The sequence below is a fragment of the Periophthalmus magnuspinnatus genome, chromosome 10 (assembly GCF_009829125.3).
Source record: "Periophthalmus magnuspinnatus isolate fPerMag1 chromosome 10, fPerMag1.2.pri, whole genome shotgun sequence".
Classification (NCBI taxonomy): Eukaryota; Metazoa; Chordata; class Actinopteri; order Gobiiformes; family Gobiidae; genus Periophthalmus; species Periophthalmus magnuspinnatus.
In genome coordinates, this window is record NC_047135.1 from 31,447,791 (window position 1) to 31,468,009 (window position 20,219).

The following is a 20,219-nucleotide window of genomic DNA, read 5'->3' on the forward strand; positions in this document are numbered from 1 at the left end:
CATAAAAAAAAAAAAAAACTAACAAAAAAAACCTGCATTGTAAGTGCCTGAATACTAATTCATTTATATATATATATATATATATATATATATATATATATATATATATATATATATATATATATATATATATATATATATATATATATATATATATATATATATATATATATATATATATATATATATATATATATAAAAAATTTATTTTTTTTATTATGGAGCTACTAAAATAGGGATGGTCACATATTCAGTATTTGTTTTGCTCCAGTGATACATGCCAATACTAGTATTGAGATTTTAAAATCCATAGCAAGGCCAACAAATTTAAATAGCAAAGTTAACAATTTTACTTTTCACTTATGTACAGCATGTATTTATCTGGGATATAAAATACTTTGTTGCTTGACTGTGGAATTGTTTTAACATAACTACTTCTATTTCCAGAGGACAGAGACATGGGCACACACAGACTGGTGCAGTGTAGAAAAACCTTCAGTGCCAAATATTGGCTAAATATTCAATATGTGGGAAAATCCCCCAGTATCACCCGTGTGATATTGGAGCCAATACATCGCCCATCTCTATACTAAAATATAATCTTGAAATACAGAAGGCTTGGGGCAGTGTCTGTGTTTCCCACGGAAGCAATGGATTTGACCAGACTATTTACATTCTTATACATCTTCTAATATCCACCACCAGCCAGGTCCAACAATGACCCAGCAGCCTCTTGGGCCTCAGCATCCAGCTGCAAAATCTCTACAGTCTCCAGATCGAGCTGATGGTCACCGGGCAGCACCAGATACTCCTGAGTGTGGTAGTAGTGTAACTCAATGTAGCCGCTGTCTGACAGTGGGTCTTTCTCCAGCTCTTCACACACCTCCTCCTGTTGATAATCTACAGACTCCATGGTGACCAGCTCCTCATGATCTGGGTTTAAATGGCAAGTCTGGTTATCAGAAAAGTTGGAGTTTTCCGTGCACAGGGTTTGGGGGTTGGATAGGAGAATGCTATCTGAAAGAGAATCTGCAAAGATAAAAATGAGAATGCTTATAACAATTACTATGCAAAGAGTGTGCATCCATATGTCAGGTGCAGGAATATAAAGAGTACAAAGAAGACAAGCTAAGCATTTGCAGTGTTGTCTAGGTTATAAAAGGTTGCTGCTATGCCAACAGAGCACAAACACATTTACAATGTTGCATGCTGGGAAAGCAGCAAAGAGGGGAAAATGTGGCATGTTATTAAAATGTCAAGAAAGGCTGTTACTAATTTATGCAGTACCAAATTGTACATTGCTGTCAGCAGCGGAAGTACTCAGTTTTGTTTCTTAAGTAAAAGTACATACAAGTAAATGTAAAAGTATCAAATGAAAAAATCTACTTGAGTAAAAGTGTTATCCAAGTACTCATTTGAAAATCTACTTAAAGAGTAAAAAGTAAAAGTATTATGCGCAGCTTTTCAGATCTAATGAAGCTTTAAGTGTGATGTTGATACAGATTTGCGCTGAATTTTGTTCAATAGAGACAGTTGAATTGATAGTGTTTTTCTAGCTGTTTTTATCTGTATATTTTGCTTGCTCAAACTACAATGACTTAAAAATAAAAACCTCAACCTTTCCAGCAGGTCTCAAACAATAATAGTCCTTTTCAAAAATGTAAGAGAGAAAGTAATAGAAAGTACAGATACCTTTCATTAAAACTGACTTAAGTAAAGTATACCTAAAATTAGTACAATACTGTACTTTACTCCCTTTACTTCATTGCATTTTACCACCGATTGCTGTACAGTGACTGACCTGCTATTTCCACAGTGTCACATATAGAAAGACAACCATAATCACCAGCTTCAAGCCTGAGGGAAAAAAAGTTAAAACTCTTTTAACATTTATAATTTGTTACAAAGCAGAAATAAAATATCAAGATGTGTATCTAGATAACATTAATAACAATAGTAAATCAAAGCAGATTATAATAGAGATTTGAAATAATTAAGTGATCATACTCACAGCTCAGGCTTATTGATCAAGTTACTGTTAGTGCTGTGATAACTATGAGTCTTTCGTAACACCTCAAGAAGCGCTGGTCGATACTCAGGGCAAACACACCACAGAGAGCCTTTTCCCACAGACTGAAAAACAAATGCAGATGGACAAAATATAAAAGGTTTATAAAAGGTCAAGACTACAAGACTGCAAATAAAATACTCACTTGACTCTTGTCCCTCTGGATGCGGCGAAAGCTTTTACTTAGAGACAGATTGTGACGGACAGAGTTTCTCCATCCCCCGGTGGCAGTTCTGTAGTAAGGGAAATTGTTCACAATCCATTCATAAATGTCCTTTACAGGCAGCTTTTTGCCAGGCGAGTCTTCAATGGCCATGAATATTAAACTGCTGAAAGAATACGGTGGCTTGGATGAGACTTGGGATATGGAGCAACTGGACTCGGATGACTCAATCTGGGGCAGTGGTGTAACTTTGTGAAGAGGCTGAAGGGGTAACAAGTTGCACCGCTGATGCAGCCAACTAAGACAGGTCAAGTCATCTTGGTCAGAAATATGTGCAGGGCTCACACTTTGTATAGATTGTTCTTCAATAGTTTGAGCAGTGCAGTAAGAAAGAGGGGAGGAAGAATGAGTAGACTCTGCTGTTGCTGGAGAAAGTGTGTTTGGAGAAGGAGGGAAAGAGATGGGGGACAGTGGCAGTGACAGTCGGCTGCTGGTGAATGTGTGCTGGGGTGAGGAAGAGAAAGGCTCCATGACCGTGAGAGTGGTGGGATCATTGGGAGAGGAAGCTAGATCCACACTGTGCTCCATCTTAGAAGGGATAATTCTAGCTGATCAAGGTGCACACCTGCAAAAACGAGCAGGTTTCAGGTTTAGTAGCATATATAGGCTAGGCCTACTGTATTAGTTGCTCTACCTGCAAAAGCCTATATTAGTGGTCTTAAGCACTTCTAAAACATTCAGCATTTATCTCTTTTAATAAGTTAAATGTTAGCCAACTCCTTCAAAATGCACATCTACTGTCGTTCAAAGTCCAGTTAAACTTGTAACGCTACTTCAATGACTGGATCATTTGTTGCTAAAAAACAACTACCTACAAACCTCAAATAATGACAAAAATACCAGAGACAAGATAACAGTTAAAATAACCACAAATCAATAGAAATGCCGCATGGCAAATGGCTAATGGCGGTATAATATAAAGTTTCATTGGGCCGCCTAATCTCTTACAGGTAAAGAATTCTCTCCAATAGTAAACCTCATCATCTATACTTACCAACTGACAAAGAAAGTAACACAAACAGACGTCCCGACTTGTTTAATTCCCTTTAAGTTGAACTTTGACGCGTCTTATACTCTAAATTGCACTGAGTGTGCTCCTCGCGCAGACTGGGGTTTGTTGCCTTCTGCGGTTTCTATGGAAACGCGCGAGACGCGGGAGTCGCGCGTTCACAGCAGCGCGCTCCCGACACGAAACTGCATTCACATTTTAGACCTTATTTTAAAATAGTTACACTTATATGACATGGTATTACTCACAATTATAGAAACAACTGAAAGGAAAATAAAACCAATGTCATACTTGCACTATGCTTATAAAAATGTTCAGTCTACATCCAGTCACAGCTCAAGAGAATGTAGACAGGATTCTTTAAATTTAAAACTGTGTTTTGTTTTGTTTTTAAATAGACAAACTCACATCCACAAAACCAATTTAATATTTTTCATGCATTAAATTCATCTTCATATATCAATTTTAACACACATTTATTTTCTTGTTACAAAACATTACCATGCTTGAAAACATTATGAAAATGTAGCTGAATTAGGAAAAAAAACAACAACAAATAATCAAAGTATTTGGTTAAATAAATGGGGGGAGTACATTTAGAGTAAAGCTTTCCACAAAATGTGTTCTCCTTACTGTAAAGTTGGCAGTCATACTATATTATGCATTCAGATAAAATTGTATATGTACAATTAGCCAAACAATTTAAATATCACTCACTTCTAATAAATGCAGTTGTACAAACACACCTTGGAATTGCATCATTTGGATGTCTCACAGTCACCTGACCAAGTGAGAGGTTAACCAGTAAATGATGATTGGCTGAAAAACAGCCGTGGCAACAGTAATATAAAGTCGAAATTGAGGTTTGGCACCTCCCGTCCCCATAGAGTCTGTGGAAGGAATAATTTTCATCTTCAAAGACCGAACCTATAAAGAAAATATAAAACATTTTAAACTCAATAGTACAAAACCTGGCAATCACAGTTTTTCCCCATCTGTTAAATGTTTTAGAATTAGTAATATTTGTTAATTACTCAACTTACAATAAAGAACATAAGGGCACAGGACGACCATGCCAGGGCCACATAATAACCATCACTGCCAAAGAGTAAACCACACAGCACTGTGAAGATCATCCTGAGGGGGAATAAAACAAAGGAATTATTCACAATGTTATGACTGGACATTTCCAAAACCTCGGTTAAATAATTTTACATGGTAGATGGTATGGTAGATGTTAAAGTGCATATGACAGGTCAGACTACCAATTTCTCCAAAACACAGTTAACATCATTAGACTAAAGTTTTGACTAAAATCTTGATCTTGTCTAGTTTTGTAATTTTGTTGAAGGCTGGACAGCAGATATGACATATGTAAAGGCATGTCACCTAACAACTATATTGTTGTCAAGGGTCTAAATTACACACACTTACACACAGACACATGACTGGTGTAAGCGTATGATGAATATTTAACTCAGGTGCTATAATAACTGAAAAAATGCTTATGTATTTCAAGATTATAATTGGAAAACACTTTAAACAACTTATTTTAGACTTAATACACTTACCCAACATATTTGTATCCGCTGTATGCCACTAAATCAAATGTGGACAGGTCACTGTGGACTGTAAGCAGATACAAGCTCAACAACATCACCAACACCTCAATAATGATCCACACAAGGGCAGTGCTGGCACACAAACCAAGAACCTCGGGACTAAACCTATGGAGAAAAAAGACCTCAAAAGATCAGTTCCCAAACTTCCACACCTTAAGTACAAGTATAAATATAATACAGAACAGTCAAACCTTTTTTGAATTCCCAAGGCCATTCCAGCAAGTAAAATATATGTGATGAAAGCCATTGCTACAGGACAAAGTAAAAGAAGTGGTGAAGATAATTTTGCATTTTTTCTGATTTGTTTGTTGGTTTTAATTACTTGGTATATAAAGATCAGGTGCATTAACATCCTGCCTTGGAGTCAAAGGGCTGTCACGGTGGTATCGGACTTCCCAATCCTAAAAAGAGCGAAACACATTTGTGATTAATGACATCAGATTTTTAAAGGTTAGAAGGAATAGGATTTCCCACAAGACAAGATTTTGACACAATTTATATTTTGACCTCAGAATTATTTATGTGTTTTATTTTATATTTCTGCTGCCATTGTAGAACTATGGCTTAAAACGTAATTCACCAGCACTTAACCCTTTTTAGCCCAAGCCAAATATAAAAACATGGGGAAAAAAACCCTCACATGTGCACAATCTTGTGGCAACTGTATTTTACAGGATCTTGTGACATGAGACCTAGTCCGATCCCTAATGTTTTTGTATTACAGTGATATGCATTACAAAAATCTCTGTTGGAAATTACATTGATGGAAGAGATACACTCTACATACAGTGAGTGTTGATTTAACTTTGGTTAGTATATTTGTATCATTAGAACATAATGATCAGAAATGACAATAGTTTAATATTCAATTCACTGTAAATCAATTTCACATTACCTGATGTGTATAGGGAAACATAAGGATCATAAGCTTCTTCATGACGTATTTGGTATCAACAGCAAAGAAGTATTTCAGCTTGTTCACAGACATGAATCTACTGATCTGAAAAGCAAAAGAAATAGTTGCTTCAATATTGGCAAGCCTGAGGCAATATGAGTCACAGGTACACTTTGTCTATCATGTAAAGATTGGCATGACACTTACTTTGAGTCATCAAAGTATGTATCGCAACTCGAGGCAAAATAATTCAGCCACAGCATAGGCATATTTGATTACTATAGTAGAACCATGTTGTAGTCCTGCTATAGTAAGTACCCTAGTGTATTAGATCGCAAAACTAGTACTATGCTACTTAAAACATGTGTTCATACTGCTTTAATAATGTTCTTACCTCTTTGTTTACCATATCCTTTCCTTGGTTAGCTAAAGATGAACCATACATCATTGCAGCATTGGCCATTGGATCAGTAAAAAGGTTGTTTCCACCAGGGCCTCCTTGCATGTCAGCTGATGGACCTCCCATACTGTACCCCGGAGTATAGTAACCCTGACTATTCATTGGAGCAGTCGAGCTTGTGTCGTCAAATAATACAGAGTCTGATGAAGGGGGACCCCCACGACTCCTCTGTTTAGCTATAAACAAGAGAATTATAATTAACAACATACAAGCATTCATTTTTACCCTCTTCATGTCATAATCATCATGTCCTTTTGGCGAGATATTCGATATTCATAAAATAATGAACACAAAAGGGTTGACAAACAGTATATAAATGTGTCATCTTTTAAACTCTCCGGTCTATTTATTTATTTATTTATTTTTTACTCAAATAAAGTCTCTTACTTGATCTATATCCATGGTGTGGCAAGTCCATCCTGCAGTTTTTCTAGCGTTAGCTGAAAGTGACACGTTAACAAATCAAAGTTGTTACAACAGTTACAAAGCCCATAGGGGATAATTGTTGTGTTACTACTAAAATCACACATAGATTTCTAAGGTTTAGCATAATTTGTAAAAACAACGGGAAAAATACACCCAAGTTTAGTTATTAGTCAACATGCTTGGTTAGTGCTAACAAGTTTAGCAGGCGGAGCAAGTTTCTGTTGTAATCTAGTTTGGTGAGATTTTTTTGCTTTGTATGTGGAAATACAAATACAAAACTGATATGCAAAGTCAGCATACATATTTTGTTTAATTGTTGTAAAATAGACTGGTACAAAGACAACACTTACCTGCGCAGCTAGCGCCGTTAAAGGATAGCTTCGTGGCTACTGTGGGATTGTCACGCCCCCTCTCTGCAGGGATTGGTCAACTTGTGTCTTTGTGAAATCTGATTGGCTGACGGCACTGTGCCTGCGTGGCAAACTGGTTCCATGTATGTGTGGCCTGTGTGTATGGGGCTACCTGGCTCTGTGCATCAGAGTCAGAGGTTCCCAACCAGGGTACATGGGCCATTTACATTCATTTCAATTATTATCCAAGAAAGACAATTCTAGGCTTAAAACTGCTCAGTCCCAGTGACTGAAAGGATAGATACTTCTACTTAGCTTTTACAGTAGCCTAAAATGTTATGATGAAAAAAATCAGAAGTGGAATGATGTTACCTTTTTAGTGCTAGTGTACTACATCATCAGACTTAATATTTAAACTGTGCTGTACAAATGTTTTGTACAAATACAATTGTACAAATGTTTTGTACAATTAAGAGCCTAAAAAGTCTGCCCCAAAATTAACAATCTATACACCCCCCCACCCCCACCTACACGCACGCGCGCGCACCCCCCCCCCCCCCCCCCCCCCACACACACACACATATATATATACATACACATACACATACATTTATATTGCAAATTGTTTATTTAAAATAAAATATGACAGGGCATTAACATGTGGCCATGATGAATTTGAAAGAAGTGTGTCATCACTGCATTCCTAGAGCTTTAGTCAAATGACGCTTACCTTTATCCCATATTTCTTCTATTGATATTGTCAAGTACACCACAAAAGAAAACATCCCACATGTGCCGTTCTTATTACACAGTGTGTTGTTGTAATCTGAAATATGATAGCAGAGAATGAAACAAACAATTGACAGAGGCCGGGCCATTGGTTTTTCAGCTGCTTTTGCTGACAAAGTAGGTCTTGTAGGTCTATAAACACTTTACTTGTATGGCCAACTGCTTTTATTATTATTATTGACATATTGTAGCATAAAATGCTTAAAACATATTCAACATATTGCTGTTGGTAGCCTACAAGAGTCAGCACCAGAGAAAACAGCTTTTGCCAGAAACTTTGTCCCAAGGGACTGCAAGGTCAGCAGCTGCTGTGGACGACTAACACTTTTGGACTCATCATTCACATTTCTCTAGATTTACTGCTGGAACAAAATCATAGAAAGTGTCGGCAACATAATTTATGCCAGGGACCTGACTCATTACCACAAGCATGCACACTGAAGTGGTATCAAAACCACAAGTAAATCTGAAACATGGCCAATAGGTGACTGTAGGCCATAGTCACTTTTCTTTTCACGTTTCATACAATTCATTTGTACCCTTGTATGTTTTTGCTACTGATATTATTTAGAGCTTTTTAATATTCTACTCTATTCCTGTTCTTATATTCTTAAGCCTACACATAGTCCACAGGTAGAACTATACTTGGACATGAGGTACAGTCTCATTATACATTCTCTAGAATAGTCTACATTATATTTCCATTAAACTAGATTTCAGTTTCGTGTAGAGATTGATTGAGGAATCCCTCATGCCGTTTCGGGGAGGAAGCGTTCACCAAATATGGTCAATGACGTCACACCACGTAGTGAAGTTCGTGAGAGATTCCAGACAACACTATTTCCCGTAAAAAGCAGAGGGGCGTGGAAAAGTGGCGTGGCGCTTAAAGAGTTTATAACTTTACAATCATTTCCAGACGGTGGCTTTTAGGGGCATGGTAAAACACAAGAAGATGGTCTAAAAATCATTTTTGGACATTCTTCTGGACATTTTTGAAAACGGACGCGACTGGTTTCTTCCTAGTCCCCCCGCAATAAGAAGCTTTTTAGACTCTACCGAGTTACCGCAATAAGGTGGGCTTGCCCGAAGTTTGACACACAAGACTTGACCTGAAAGTAGGCCTAATTACAGCTGACGTGAAACTTACAAATACCGCCTGGATATAATTTCCTTTTATTTTAATCAGAAAGGATGTATCGAAACTTTGGGAATCATGGGAGAGGAGAACCTGTCTACAGCAGCAGCAGCTCTGTGTCGTCAGGAAGCACATCAAATACACAGGAGCAGGTAGGTGAACTTGTATTAGACCTATGTAAGTGAATAAGTTCTTTAAAAATATTAAGGCATATAGTTGGTTACGCGGGCTATAATCAAAACTACATTAAAAAGGTTAAACTTGTTGATCAACCAATTATGTGATGTTAAGGACTACAAGGCTTACTTTAATCAGAACCCATGACAAAGTCTAACTAAAGCCAGTCTCAATTCACTTATGGTGTATTTTTCTGTGTTTGACAGAAATTCACAATGGCTGGCAGTAGTCAGTTTGTTCCAAGCCTGAATGCCATTACAACCAATGAGAACCTTCAGTGGCTGGTCCAGCCATCCCTGTTGCATCCAGCAGGACCTTCACATTCTCCAGTGCCTCCTTACCCATCCCTGTCCGGGGTGCGGTCTCTGGGGCCTGTGCCATCACAATCCCACCATTTGAGGCCAGGGGTCATACGAGCAGCAGCAAACACCACCACATCCACAAGGCGTAGGAATGATGAACATGTAAGTCACAGAAATGTGTTTGAAAAATATTATGTGATGTAAATACTGCATTTAAACTAAATAGTGTAGCATCTCTCACAATAATTTCAAGTGGAATTTCTTGTAATAGCAAAAACATTTAAGTAATACAAATAGATGTCACATTTTTCTGTCAGTTTTGATTTTTTGTAATAATTATTGCTATAAATAATTCAAACATTTGTTTAATTTATTTATTTATTGCTTGTTTTATTATATGTTTATTGTTTATTTTATTATTTGTTTATTGTAAAGTAAAGATTAAAACATAATATACTTGCATACAATCTTAAGATACTTTAATTGGTTTCATAATCTGAACTGTTTCCTCAGACTCATTGAGACATAACCCTGTCACTTTCTTGAAGTTGTAATTTTACGGCACAGGAAGTGGAGTATCATGTGACTCACTAGGGCGAGTCATTGTTGATGACTCACACCTGAGTCACTGCAGGGGTCCTGGAGTGACTCACCATAAAATGGCGGGAAATGTTGGATCAGAAACAGTATTTAACAAGTCACTTGTTCAAAATAAGACACAAAAGAGCCAGTGTTTCTTGATCAACCAACCACCATGATTGTGATGACTAAAAGGATACACATGGTGGTAGTATTTCTCCACTAGGGATCATATTCCATTTGTGCTTTGCCTGTTGCTTTAGGGAGTGAAATCCAATCTCTTTGTTGAAATTGTGTATGTTCTTTTCAGTTATCCCACGAGGAGTTGGAAAGGCGGAGAATAAGAAGAGAAAGAAATAAGCTGGCTGCTGCAAAATGTCGCAACCGTCGTAGGGAACTGACAGACACCTTACAAAATGTAAGAAAATACTGTTAAAATGGACAATAGGGTTATTATAATAATACTAATCATATGGGTGTTGTTATTATTTTAGGAGACTGACCAGCTGGAAGATGAAAAATCCCGTTTACAAAAGGAAATAGCCAACTTACAAAAGGAAAAAGAAAAACTTGAGTTGGTTCTGGAGGCTCACCGTCCAATCTGTAAAATAGAGGGATCAGATTCTGATTCTGAGCCGCACCCGTCACTTTCTACTTTGGAGGGCATCAAGGTGGAGCCAGATGATGACAGTCGACCTGGACCCTCATCAAAGCCAGCAGCCAAGGCAGAGAAACCCAAACCAAAGATAACCATCCCACCCAAACCAGCCTCATCTACTTTGACCTCTGAGTCTGAGTCTCTCCACACTCCAGTCCTGATCCCTACTCCATCTCTCACTCCCATCACGTATGGCATGGTTTTCACCTACCCATCCAGTGCATTAGATACCAGTGCAGGTTCCAGCTCCTCTCACGGTACATCACATCATGGGCATGTCCACCAGGCTGCAGCTGCTCAGTCGTGTGGGATTGCTCATCGTCGCAGCAGCAGTAGTGGTGACCAGTCAGATCAGTCGCTGCACTCCCCAACTATTCTCACACTTTGATCTATAAAAATATAGCACTACTGACAACACTAATGATCAGTCCTTTTAAAATGTCCTATCTAAGCATAGATTATTGTAAAGACATTTCAATAAGTCACAGTAGCTTTTTCAACTCAGAGATTAATACTGTGCTAGTTTTTTGTATACTTGTTACACTCTATAGATTTATACTATTTTTAAATAATGCATGAAGCCACTTTTTGTGAAATGTATTACAGAATTTAAGGGACGTAAAGCTGCAGACAATGACATGCTTATTGTTGATGCATTACTGAATAATACTGTCTATGACTACAACACTCAGTGTGCCTTCTAATGTGTAGGTCTGTGTTTTGTTTTATTACAATTGTATGTCCAATTGACTGACCACTAAGGCTGGACCATAGATGACAAATCTATTCTGTAACAATATTTATTTTTCAGAGTGTAATATATTTTTGATAAAGTCTTTTCTGGTAGATGAAATACTTGTTAGGCAGTGCCTGAACACTTTCTTCATGACAAATGTCTATTTAGATAAAATAAACATGAAAAGTCTAAGTTGTTTGGAAACAAATTTTTGGTTAATAGATTTACCTAAAACAAATGAGCAGTTGAACATTACAGTATGCACAGTTTCCTAAAATATATTAAATTTCAAGGATGGTGGACAGCTCACCAAACGGGTATTAACAACACTGTCAGTATCACAGTGCTAATTTTCAGTGTGTGGATTATGAGGATTCAAAAATAAACCCCCATGAAAACAATGGAATGACTATGTGCTATAGTCACTCCTCTAATGTCCATCCATCCATCCATTTTCTTCCGCTTATCCGGGGCCGGGTCACGGGGGCAGCAGTCTAAGCAGGGACTCCCAGACTTCCCTCACCCCAGACACGTCCTCCAGCTCCTCCGGTGGGACTCCAAGGCGTTCCCAGGCCAGCCGAGAGACATAGTCCCTCCAGCGTGTCCTGGGTCTTCCCTGGAGCCTCCTCCCGGTGGGACATGCCCAGAACACCTCCCTAGGGAGGCGTCCAGGAGGCATCCTGAGCAGATGCCCGAACCACCTCAACTGGTTCCTCTCAACATTTAGGTAGCAGCGGCTCTACTCCGAGCTCCTCCCGTGTGACTGAGCTCCTCACCCTATCCCTAAGGGTGCGCCCGGCCACTCTGCGGAGGAAACCCATTTCAGCCGCTTGTATCCGTGACCTTGTCCTTTCGGTCATTACCCAGAGCTCATGACCATAGGTGAGGGTAGGAACGTAGATTGACCGGTAAATCGAGAGCTTTGCCTTTGGGCTCAGCTCCTTCTTTACCACAACGGACCGATACAGCGACCGCATCACTGCAGACGCTGCACCGATCCGCCTGTCAATCTCACGCTCCATCCTTCCCTCATTTGTGAACAAGACCCCGAGATACTTGAACTCCTCCACTTGAGGCAGAGACTCACCACCCACCCGCCCGCTCCTCTAATGTTTTATATCCATTTTTTCTTTTCACAAAAAAGACACAAAAGAAGGTGGAAAGTGTAATTTAGCCACTGTATTAAAGCTCTATGGAACTATCAGAATAATCCAAAAACAACAAAGCAGGTATTTTCTCATTCAACCTATGTGCATCTACTTCAAACAAAATCAATTATCAATGCTAATATATTAAATTTGAACAAATAGAGGTCAACGTAATCCTAATATTACAAAGGTAATACAAGCACATGTTACAGAAAAGGTATAAGATTGCAACGTTGCTGTGTGACTGCTATTTTAGCACTCAACAGTAATCTATGAAAAATTCAGATGTGACCAAAACATCATTGCCTAACAACAGTGGCTGTGAAAACTGTAAACCAACAAGCGTCCGTATCAAGAACTCACTTAAATTTCACATACAAAAAGTGTTTGTCAGAGGCATGATCTGTTTTTAGTTCTTAAAAAAGGTCCATTGGTAAGGTCCAGTTAAAATCTCAACACACCAAGCACCACCAACAGTAAACCTGAAGGGATCCAGAGTGTTAAACAGGCTCATCATGCACACACAACACTCCAATCCTGTCCTGAGGATCTGAGTGCATAAATATTACACATTAACAGACATTTAACTAAACTTTTAAAATCACAACTGATCAATGCCAGTGTTACTGTTTTTTTTATTTTTTATTTATTTATTTATTTTTCAGTGGAATAAATATGGCTCAAACTGGATTGAAAAGGATCTCTAAAGGTCCAAAATACAAAATTGACTCGTGTGAGGTTTCAGCCATGTTATAAAGTTGTTACCTCATCAAAAACATGGAGTTGTGTGTTGTTTCATTCACACGTGTTTGAGTAAATCTTTGTTATTAGTCTGTCTACATCTCCAAAGCTTAAAATGCTCTGTTCCACCCTGTCATGTCAATGTGGTAGTTTTATATTTAACAGCTACCTTTTAGTTTAGTAGAAAATTCCAGGCATTTCTAGGGCTGAAATGACCCAAATGATTCTAGTGAAGGTGTATGGAGTTTAAAAACACAGTGGAGCACTTCCTGTATGACCATATGACATCACAAGGTGGAATAGAGTGTTTTCTGTTTGAGAGAAGAACACAGTCAAAATATGCAGTGTTTGTGTGTTAAACATGTGTGAATCAAACAAAACACAACTCCAGGTATGTTTGTGATGAGGAAACAACATTATAACATAGATCTGAAAATAGCGTAATATCGCTCCTTTAAATTTACCAGATCTATGCTATCCTCCAGTGCAATAAGGAAACAAGGCTTCCACCAGTGTAGGCTAGCCCAGTGCAGAGACAAATTAATATGTGACCCACTTACTTGGTCCCATTTCATTTCACTGTTATACCACTGAAAAGAAGGTCAGTAAATCGGAAAAAACACATTAAAAACACTGAAAATTCAACTGCAAAATGTTTTAAGAAAGTCCTGAATATGAAACAGTGGCACTCCGATTGAGCAGCATTCAGAAAGCCCTAATGTCTTTACATCAAAAATGCGTCTGCCTCCTCCATCACAACAAGGTCAACGGTGTTGTTTAGTTGCTCTGGAGTTAACATTTCTGTCCTCAGTCATCAGGAGAGCACACCAGGTGAAGCTGATCCGGGCTTCCAACACTGCCTGTGCTGGAGCTGCCATCCCCCAGGTCTCGGGCCACCATGCAGGGCAGGTTCAACTCAGTGGAGCCCCCCGGACTGGAGTCGCTCCTGCTGACACACTCCTCCTCTAACACCAGACATAGCTCCTTCAGGTCCAAGTTTTCCTTTACCAGGCCATCTTGTAAGCGCTCCAAGTCAGCCAGCTTCTTCAAGTATCCCCCTAGATCCTCTCGCATCACTTTGGCAGCATGGCGCCCAAACAGCTGCCATTCTCGAGCCAGCTTCTTCACTTTGAGTCTGTCATCATCCAAGAAACAGCAAAGGTCTCTTAGCTCAACATTTTCCTCCTGTAGGCGTTGATTGATTACTTTTAATTCCCTGATTTCTAGAAGATGTCCCTGCAGTTGTTTATTCACTTCTTTGATTAGCTTTCCTCGTTGAACCAGTGCTGAAATCTTGTCTGTTTCCTCTTTACGAAGCCGGTTCACAAGCTCTTCTTTGGAGCATGACAGCAAGTCTTCGTCAGACACTTTTGACAGCTCTCTGTTTAATACCTCACCTTCGCTGCTCATTTTGGATTATGAACTCACTTGTCCCTGAGACTCAGTGCATTAACAGACTAGTGCGCAGCCCAAAACCATCATAGAGCCGTCATTTTCTTCATCCCGTGTTTTCCAGTTGCCACATTCCCTGAAATGATCCCCACGGGCAAGACCCAGGCAAACACATGTGATCCTTGTCTGTAGTGGCGAATCAGACTTAATTCGCACAGCATAAATAAATCCCTGATGAATTTGAGTAAGAAAACGCGCATTAATGTCAATGTGCCATCCACGCACAGCGGCAGACTCGGTTAAAGGCCTCCAAGGTTGTCCTTAATTTACATACTGTCACTGTGGTCTATTCTATTGGCTTTTTGTACCATATATAAAAGACCCTTTGGATCTACTGAGGCTTAGTCCAACAGTCCGAGCGAACAGCCTGCAGATGTGTTTTTACGCAGATGACATCGCGCTTGCTTGGACACATGAACCCACCAGGTCCTATCCGTTATTCGACATGCAGTCCGTAAAAACAACAATGAAATCTTCACAAACGGCGTGCAGTTTCCAGGTGAAATAAAGTCGGGCGATTCAGTCCTTTACCCATTAATCGTTGCGCGTCCGTAGCGGAGCCAACACCACCACAATGTCCGCTCCTGCCACTTTCTCGACTCCAATCTGCCTTGAATCCAGCGAACAGCTTTTGCCACAACACGGAAACGGACAGCTCGTTTTTTACATTCAACATAAAACCCACTGTTTTGGTATGTAAGTCGGCTATCGTAGGCAAAGTAAACATTCAAGATAATTAATATATTTTTCATTTGGGCTTTTAGATTGTGATTGAGCCCAATCACAATCTAAAATGAGGTTTCAGTTCCCAAGCAAAAATCTAGAAAACTTTAATTTTGAAAAATCACTCGGAAATAACAGAGCCTGGTGGTGGCATGTGTTCACTTTTTTTGGATGGGATCACACTGACGTGAGGATGCAGAGAGCTGCTCCAATAATGACCAAATCGTGATGCACATACGCGCGCCCTGGTATCTCGCCTGACATAATTCAAAAAGGGAGACATGCGCATTCAGTCTGGCGTAAGTCCGTGTTTTGGCGCACTCTTAGCAGGCTATTATTTAAAATATCCGAGTGTGACAGGCAGCAGACCTCCATGCCTTTTAGCTGAGACATTCATCCACATCCTTCCGCCCCGTGTTCCACCGTCATTGTTTCACTGAGGCCACAACAATGCAGGGTGTTAACTGGGCCATGAGTGAGCCGTGCATGGAGTCACAGTCTGGGTGTCACATGAGGTTATCACAGTGCAACTCCATAGGCCTTTCTAACAAAACGTTTAACATTTGAAGGACACATGAACAACACAAGGGAGGGCGGGAGACCAGAGGGATTTAAGCATTGCTACGGGATTTGTTTTGCCTGGATTAGTCACTGGAGGAAAAAAATCAGATGTGAGCAGAGTAAGTACGCAACACAGTGATTTCACAGGTCAGTCAGGTAGAGACCTCCCAGCCTTGACCTGCAGAGCTTCTATAAAGGTGCACTGTAGAACGTCTGGGTCCGCCAACGTCTTGTCTCCATGGACATGTTAACCATTCACTTGCAAAGTCGTCCAGGTCTGATCCATAGCAAAAGCCGAAGTTTAAGTCTGTCAACTGGATAACTGATAAAACTGAATTTAGCTTTTTTTTTTTGTTAGGAAAGACAATTCTTCCTTAAACAGGAATGGGGGACTGAGACATAATCTCTCACAGAGTTATACATCCATCCTCAGACCCAAAGCAAACAAAAAGAAAGAAAAGAGAACTATAGGAGGGCCATTAAAGGTTGAATGGGGTTGTTAAGGCTGTAACTGGAGACAATAGCTGTCTACAGTTTCAGTGTTAGTTAGGCCCCTCCCTTCAGATAGATATAAGGCAGTGTCCACCAGCAATCTGACCAGAACTGGAGAAGCAGCTTGGACGAGTAACAAAACGTCCTACAATGATTTGTCCAGTTGACATATTTAAACTTCATCTCATTCACTTGCAAAATCCCAACGTATGCCATAAAATGAATCTATCTCCATGACCACAAGCGACTCCCACCATGATGACCTTGTATTTTTCAGAATCCGTAGAAAAGTTATATATGGCTTTTTATCTTTAAATTCAAAGAACTGCAATAGCCTACCTTAAAAGCAAAAATAAATATCTATTCAAAATGGCTACTGTACTGGAACAAACCAGAGTAGACTATACAACAATCAGGTGAACTTTCAAATTTGGGACGATCCAATCACACATCTGTCACGTGTGGACATCTCCTCAGAAGGAAATATATAACTTCTTTAACTTCACATTTTCAATTTTGTGCTTCACTCATTGATTCAGCCGAAATTCTCAATCTCAATTGTACCACAAAACAGATCAAAATAGCCTAGGCCAGAGGTTCACAAACTGTAGTGATACACAGGCTGCCTCTAGTGGTACATAGAGCCTTCTGCAGTTTGAGAGTTGGTTTTAGACAAATCTATCAGCCTGATGTTTTTGTCTTAATCTGGGGGAAATGATTATGTTTACATATGTCTCATGTTTATTGAAATAAATAAAACAAATCCACACCTCAGTCTTAGTTTATTATAATTCAGACCTGGTTTAATAAGTGTGCTAACTTAGGCCTATTGGTTTAGACTAGCCTAAACATTATACTTTACTGCTAAATATTTCAAATCTGAGGGCTATGCAATATGCATTTCTTGCTTTTAATTAAATATGTAAAACATAAATATTCGTATTGTTCAATAAAAGAAATACAGCTTGAAACACCGCAAAAAACAGCACTTGAACGTTACACGTTCCTGTGACGTAGGAAACCCGGAAGTAGGTCTCGAGTGTCTGCTGCTGTTGTTGACATTGCGCTTAAGCCTCTTCTGGCTAATTCGCACTCACAGTGTAATCTAATTTTAAGTGTCTTTGGTCAGTTATAGTTTAGTTTAGAGTAAAGATCACTCGAACAAGTGTCCCGTAAAGCATTCATAAACAGCTAACAGCTAGCATTTCGCTTCTGGTGAACGCACAATGGCAGCTAATTAAATCATGGTCATCAAGCTATAGATCAAATACCAGTTTGAGTTCGTGTCTGCAGCCTGCGGAACTACACGTTAAAGGTAATGTTCGAGTTGTTAGCAGTTAATTCATGGGACTGACACTAATGTTTTTATGTTGTCTTCAGATGGCTGTGGAGCTGGATGTTTTTGTGGGTAATACCACCATTATGGACGAAGAGGTTTACCAGCTCTGGTTAGATGGTTACACAGGTATTACTCTATTACTCTGTAATTATAACTGAGGAGTCTTCTGTTGTATCTCCAAGTTATTGTCATTCAGTCATTAAATTGTGCTATTATAATGCAGTAAATTTCTATATTCTTCCAACCATTTTAGGACTATAATGTTAAAATAATTTTGATTTTATTTAAATAATTAATATTTAGTTCTTGTCTTGCAGTGAATGATGCTGTGAAGGTGAGAATGGAAGGGGGTGTGCTGGAGGAGTGTGAGGCTAGTGCTGATGTGCTGCTCAGTGACACCATGGATCAGTACAGGACCTTCCAGATGTGTGAGCGTCTACTGCACAGTCCCGCCAAACTGGCCAATCAGCTGCTTTTTCAGATTCCCCCTCATAGACAAGCAATGCTTATAGAGAGGTACACAATTCACATTTTTATATATCCTTGAAGAAACACATAGAAAAAAGTCATGTCAGTTTCATTTATCTCCAGGTACTATACTTTTGATGATACATTTGTCCGGGAGGTTCTGGGAAAGAAACTTTCTAAAGGAACCAAGAAAGACTTGGATGATATCAGCAGCAAAACCGGTGTAACCCTTAAAAGCTGCAGAAGACAAGTGAGTAAAAAACCCCCAAAACATTACTTTAAATTAATAGATTATTTTCTGCCTGATCCAGAAAGGATTATTTCAGTGAATTAACTCAAATACATTTTATTCTGTGCTTAATGATAGTTTGACAACTTCAAGAGGGTTTTCAAAGTGGTGGAGGAACTAAAAGGACCCCTAGTGGAGAATATCCGTCAACATTTTCTTCTGTCAGACAAACTTGCCAGGTGATCAAAAAATAAATTACAACCTTGGAGATGTGATAGGTAGAAAAATACAATGTCATTGATAATATGTTGCTTATAATAGGGATTATGCTGCAATTGTCTTCTTTGCCAACAATCGTTTTGAGACGGGGAAAAGAAAGTTGCAGTATCTAAACTTTCAGGATTTTGCTTTTTGTGCTGGGCAGCTGATCAACAATTGGACAGTGGGTGCTGTTGGTGAGCATTTTCTGCCAATATGTGATAACTACATTTATCTGGGTTGTGCTTTACCCACATTAAAAATACCACTAGAGGTCCCCATTTTCCATGGCATTACAGTATTTTACATTAGTGAAAGTATAAATTGGAAAAAATCCCAATTATTTGCGTATGAAGTCATTGTGACCTGAAACATTTGTCACAGATAACATGGTGGAAGACATGGATGTTGATCTTGACAAAGAGTTTCTTCAAGAGCTAAAAGAGCTAAAAATACTGATAACAGATAAAGACCTACTGGATCAACACAAAAGGTAATTTAATAAATGTTTACACTATAACTAATAACCCAAATCTAATCTAATTCACGCCCAATTTTATGTTTAGTCTTGTTTGTACAGCTTTAAGGGGGAAGACAAAAGCATTCAACGAAATGGAAGCTAATTTCAAAGTAAGAGATATCCAGTCCATATTGTGCAGTGACACCTTCCATATTAATACTAACTGGTTTATTTCAATTTGCAGAACCTTTCCCGAGGTCTCGTCAACATTGCCGCAAAGTTGACCAACACGAAAGATGTCAGAGATTTCTTTATTGACCTTGTGGAAAAGGTTTGCATTTAATATATTTTTACTGATATTGTAGTCCTGATGGCTGATCAATGTTTTTCTCATTTGGTTACATCTTTAGTTTATCGAGCCTTGCCGTTCAGACCGGTGGACTGCTGCCGACATGAGACTTTTCCTGACTCACTACACTAACTCAGCACATATACTGGATACATTCAAGTAAGTCATGTACCTTATCAGTTAAAATATGGTGCCTTTCTTTGCACTGGTGATATCTGTGGGACTGCAGGGTTAAAAATACAGATTATACAAACTACAAAGAGGCACTAATAATTAAAGAAAAATATATTCTTTGGCTGCCTATAATTGCTGGCTGACCCTTAGTAGCTATATTTAACTTCTAATATTGGCGCCCCATTTCTGCCAGTGGGTGTCACACTATTTTGGCCTATTTCTTAAACTGTAGTTACCTTGTTTCTCTTGCAAACACTCAGGAATGTAGTTATGGGTTTACAGAGGCCAGCACCACTTCACACTTGACAAAGAGATATTCATGAAAAGAAATGGACCCCACTGTCAATCACTTGCCAGACAAAGATGGCCTCACTCAAAGCCATCACATGTATTTTA

General features: G+C 39.0%; 5 protein-coding genes across 6 annotated transcripts in view; 2 read left to right on the forward strand and 3 right to left on the reverse strand.

The window, feature by feature from the left end:
- Positions 1-681: 681 nt before the first annotated feature.
- On the reverse strand, positions 682-3,028 carry si:ch211-145o7.3 (forkhead box protein N2). The gene is made up of 4 exons (XM_033974358.2): positions 2,214-3,028; positions 2,012-2,133; positions 1,802-1,857; positions 682-1,029 (listed from the first exon to the last, which is right to left on the reverse strand). Exons 1-4 carry the CDS (start codon positions 2,817-2,819, stop codon positions 689-691), a joined length of 1,125 nt encoding a protein of 374 aa, XP_033830249.2. The 5' UTR covers positions 2,820-3,028; the 3' UTR covers positions 682-688.
- Positions 3,029-3,704: 676 nt separating this feature from the next.
- On the reverse strand, positions 3,705-7,120 carry yif1a (Yip1 interacting factor homolog A (S. cerevisiae)). The gene is made up of 9 exons (XM_033974478.2): positions 7,054-7,120; positions 6,665-6,717; positions 6,212-6,453; positions 5,818-5,922; positions 5,245-5,323; positions 5,114-5,171; positions 4,872-5,027; positions 4,344-4,437; positions 3,705-4,227 (listed from the first exon to the last, which is right to left on the reverse strand). The coding sequence occupies exons 2-9, from the start codon at positions 6,693-6,695 to the stop codon at positions 4,078-4,080; spliced, it is 915 nt and encodes a 304-aa protein (XP_033830369.1). The 5' UTR covers positions 6,696-6,717; positions 7,054-7,120; the 3' UTR covers positions 3,705-4,077.
- Positions 7,121-8,747: 1,627 nt separating this feature from the next.
- On the forward strand, positions 8,748-11,082 carry fosl1a (FOS like 1, AP-1 transcription factor subunit a). Of its 2 annotated transcripts, none has more exons than XM_055224865.1 (5): positions 8,748-8,957; positions 9,029-9,129; positions 9,361-9,618; positions 10,346-10,453; positions 10,530-11,082. In XM_055224865.1, the coding sequence occupies exons 2-5, from the start codon at positions 9,034-9,036 to the stop codon at positions 11,079-11,081; spliced, it is 1,014 nt and encodes a 337-aa protein (XP_055080840.1). In that variant the 5' UTR covers positions 8,748-8,957; positions 9,029-9,033; the 3' UTR covers position 11,082. The 2 variants fall into 2 exon arrangements, with proteins under 2 accessions (XP_055080840.1, XP_033830525.1); XM_033974634.2 differs by having other exon boundaries at positions 8,750-8,915.
- Positions 11,083-12,593: 1,511 nt separating this feature from the next.
- Positions 12,594-15,404, reverse strand: ccdc85b (coiled-coil domain containing 85B). Its single transcript, XM_033974692.2, has one exon. The coding sequence runs from the start codon at positions 14,726-14,728 to the stop codon at positions 14,126-14,128; it is 603 nt and encodes a 200-aa protein (XP_033830583.1). The 5' UTR covers positions 14,729-15,404; the 3' UTR covers positions 12,594-14,125.
- Positions 15,405-17,561: 2,157 nt separating this feature from the next.
- Positions 17,562-20,219, forward strand: part of fibpa (fibroblast growth factor (acidic) intracellular binding protein a) — a 3,313-nt gene continuing 655 nt past the window's right edge. The window contains exons 1-10 of the mRNA XM_033974447.2: positions 17,562-17,861; positions 17,927-18,011; positions 18,203-18,401; positions 18,477-18,603; positions 18,721-18,821; positions 18,904-19,037; positions 19,225-19,333; positions 19,407-19,470; positions 19,545-19,631; positions 19,711-19,808. Coding sequence (XP_033830338.1) covers positions 17,927-18,011; positions 18,203-18,401; positions 18,477-18,603; positions 18,721-18,821; positions 18,904-19,037; positions 19,225-19,333; positions 19,407-19,470; positions 19,545-19,631; positions 19,711-19,808 — 1,004 coding nt within the window. The 5' untranslated portion in view covers positions 17,562-17,861. The remainder of the gene's footprint in view (positions 17,862-17,926; positions 18,012-18,202; positions 18,402-18,476; positions 18,604-18,720; positions 18,822-18,903; positions 19,038-19,224; positions 19,334-19,406; positions 19,471-19,544; positions 19,632-19,710; positions 19,809-20,219) is intronic.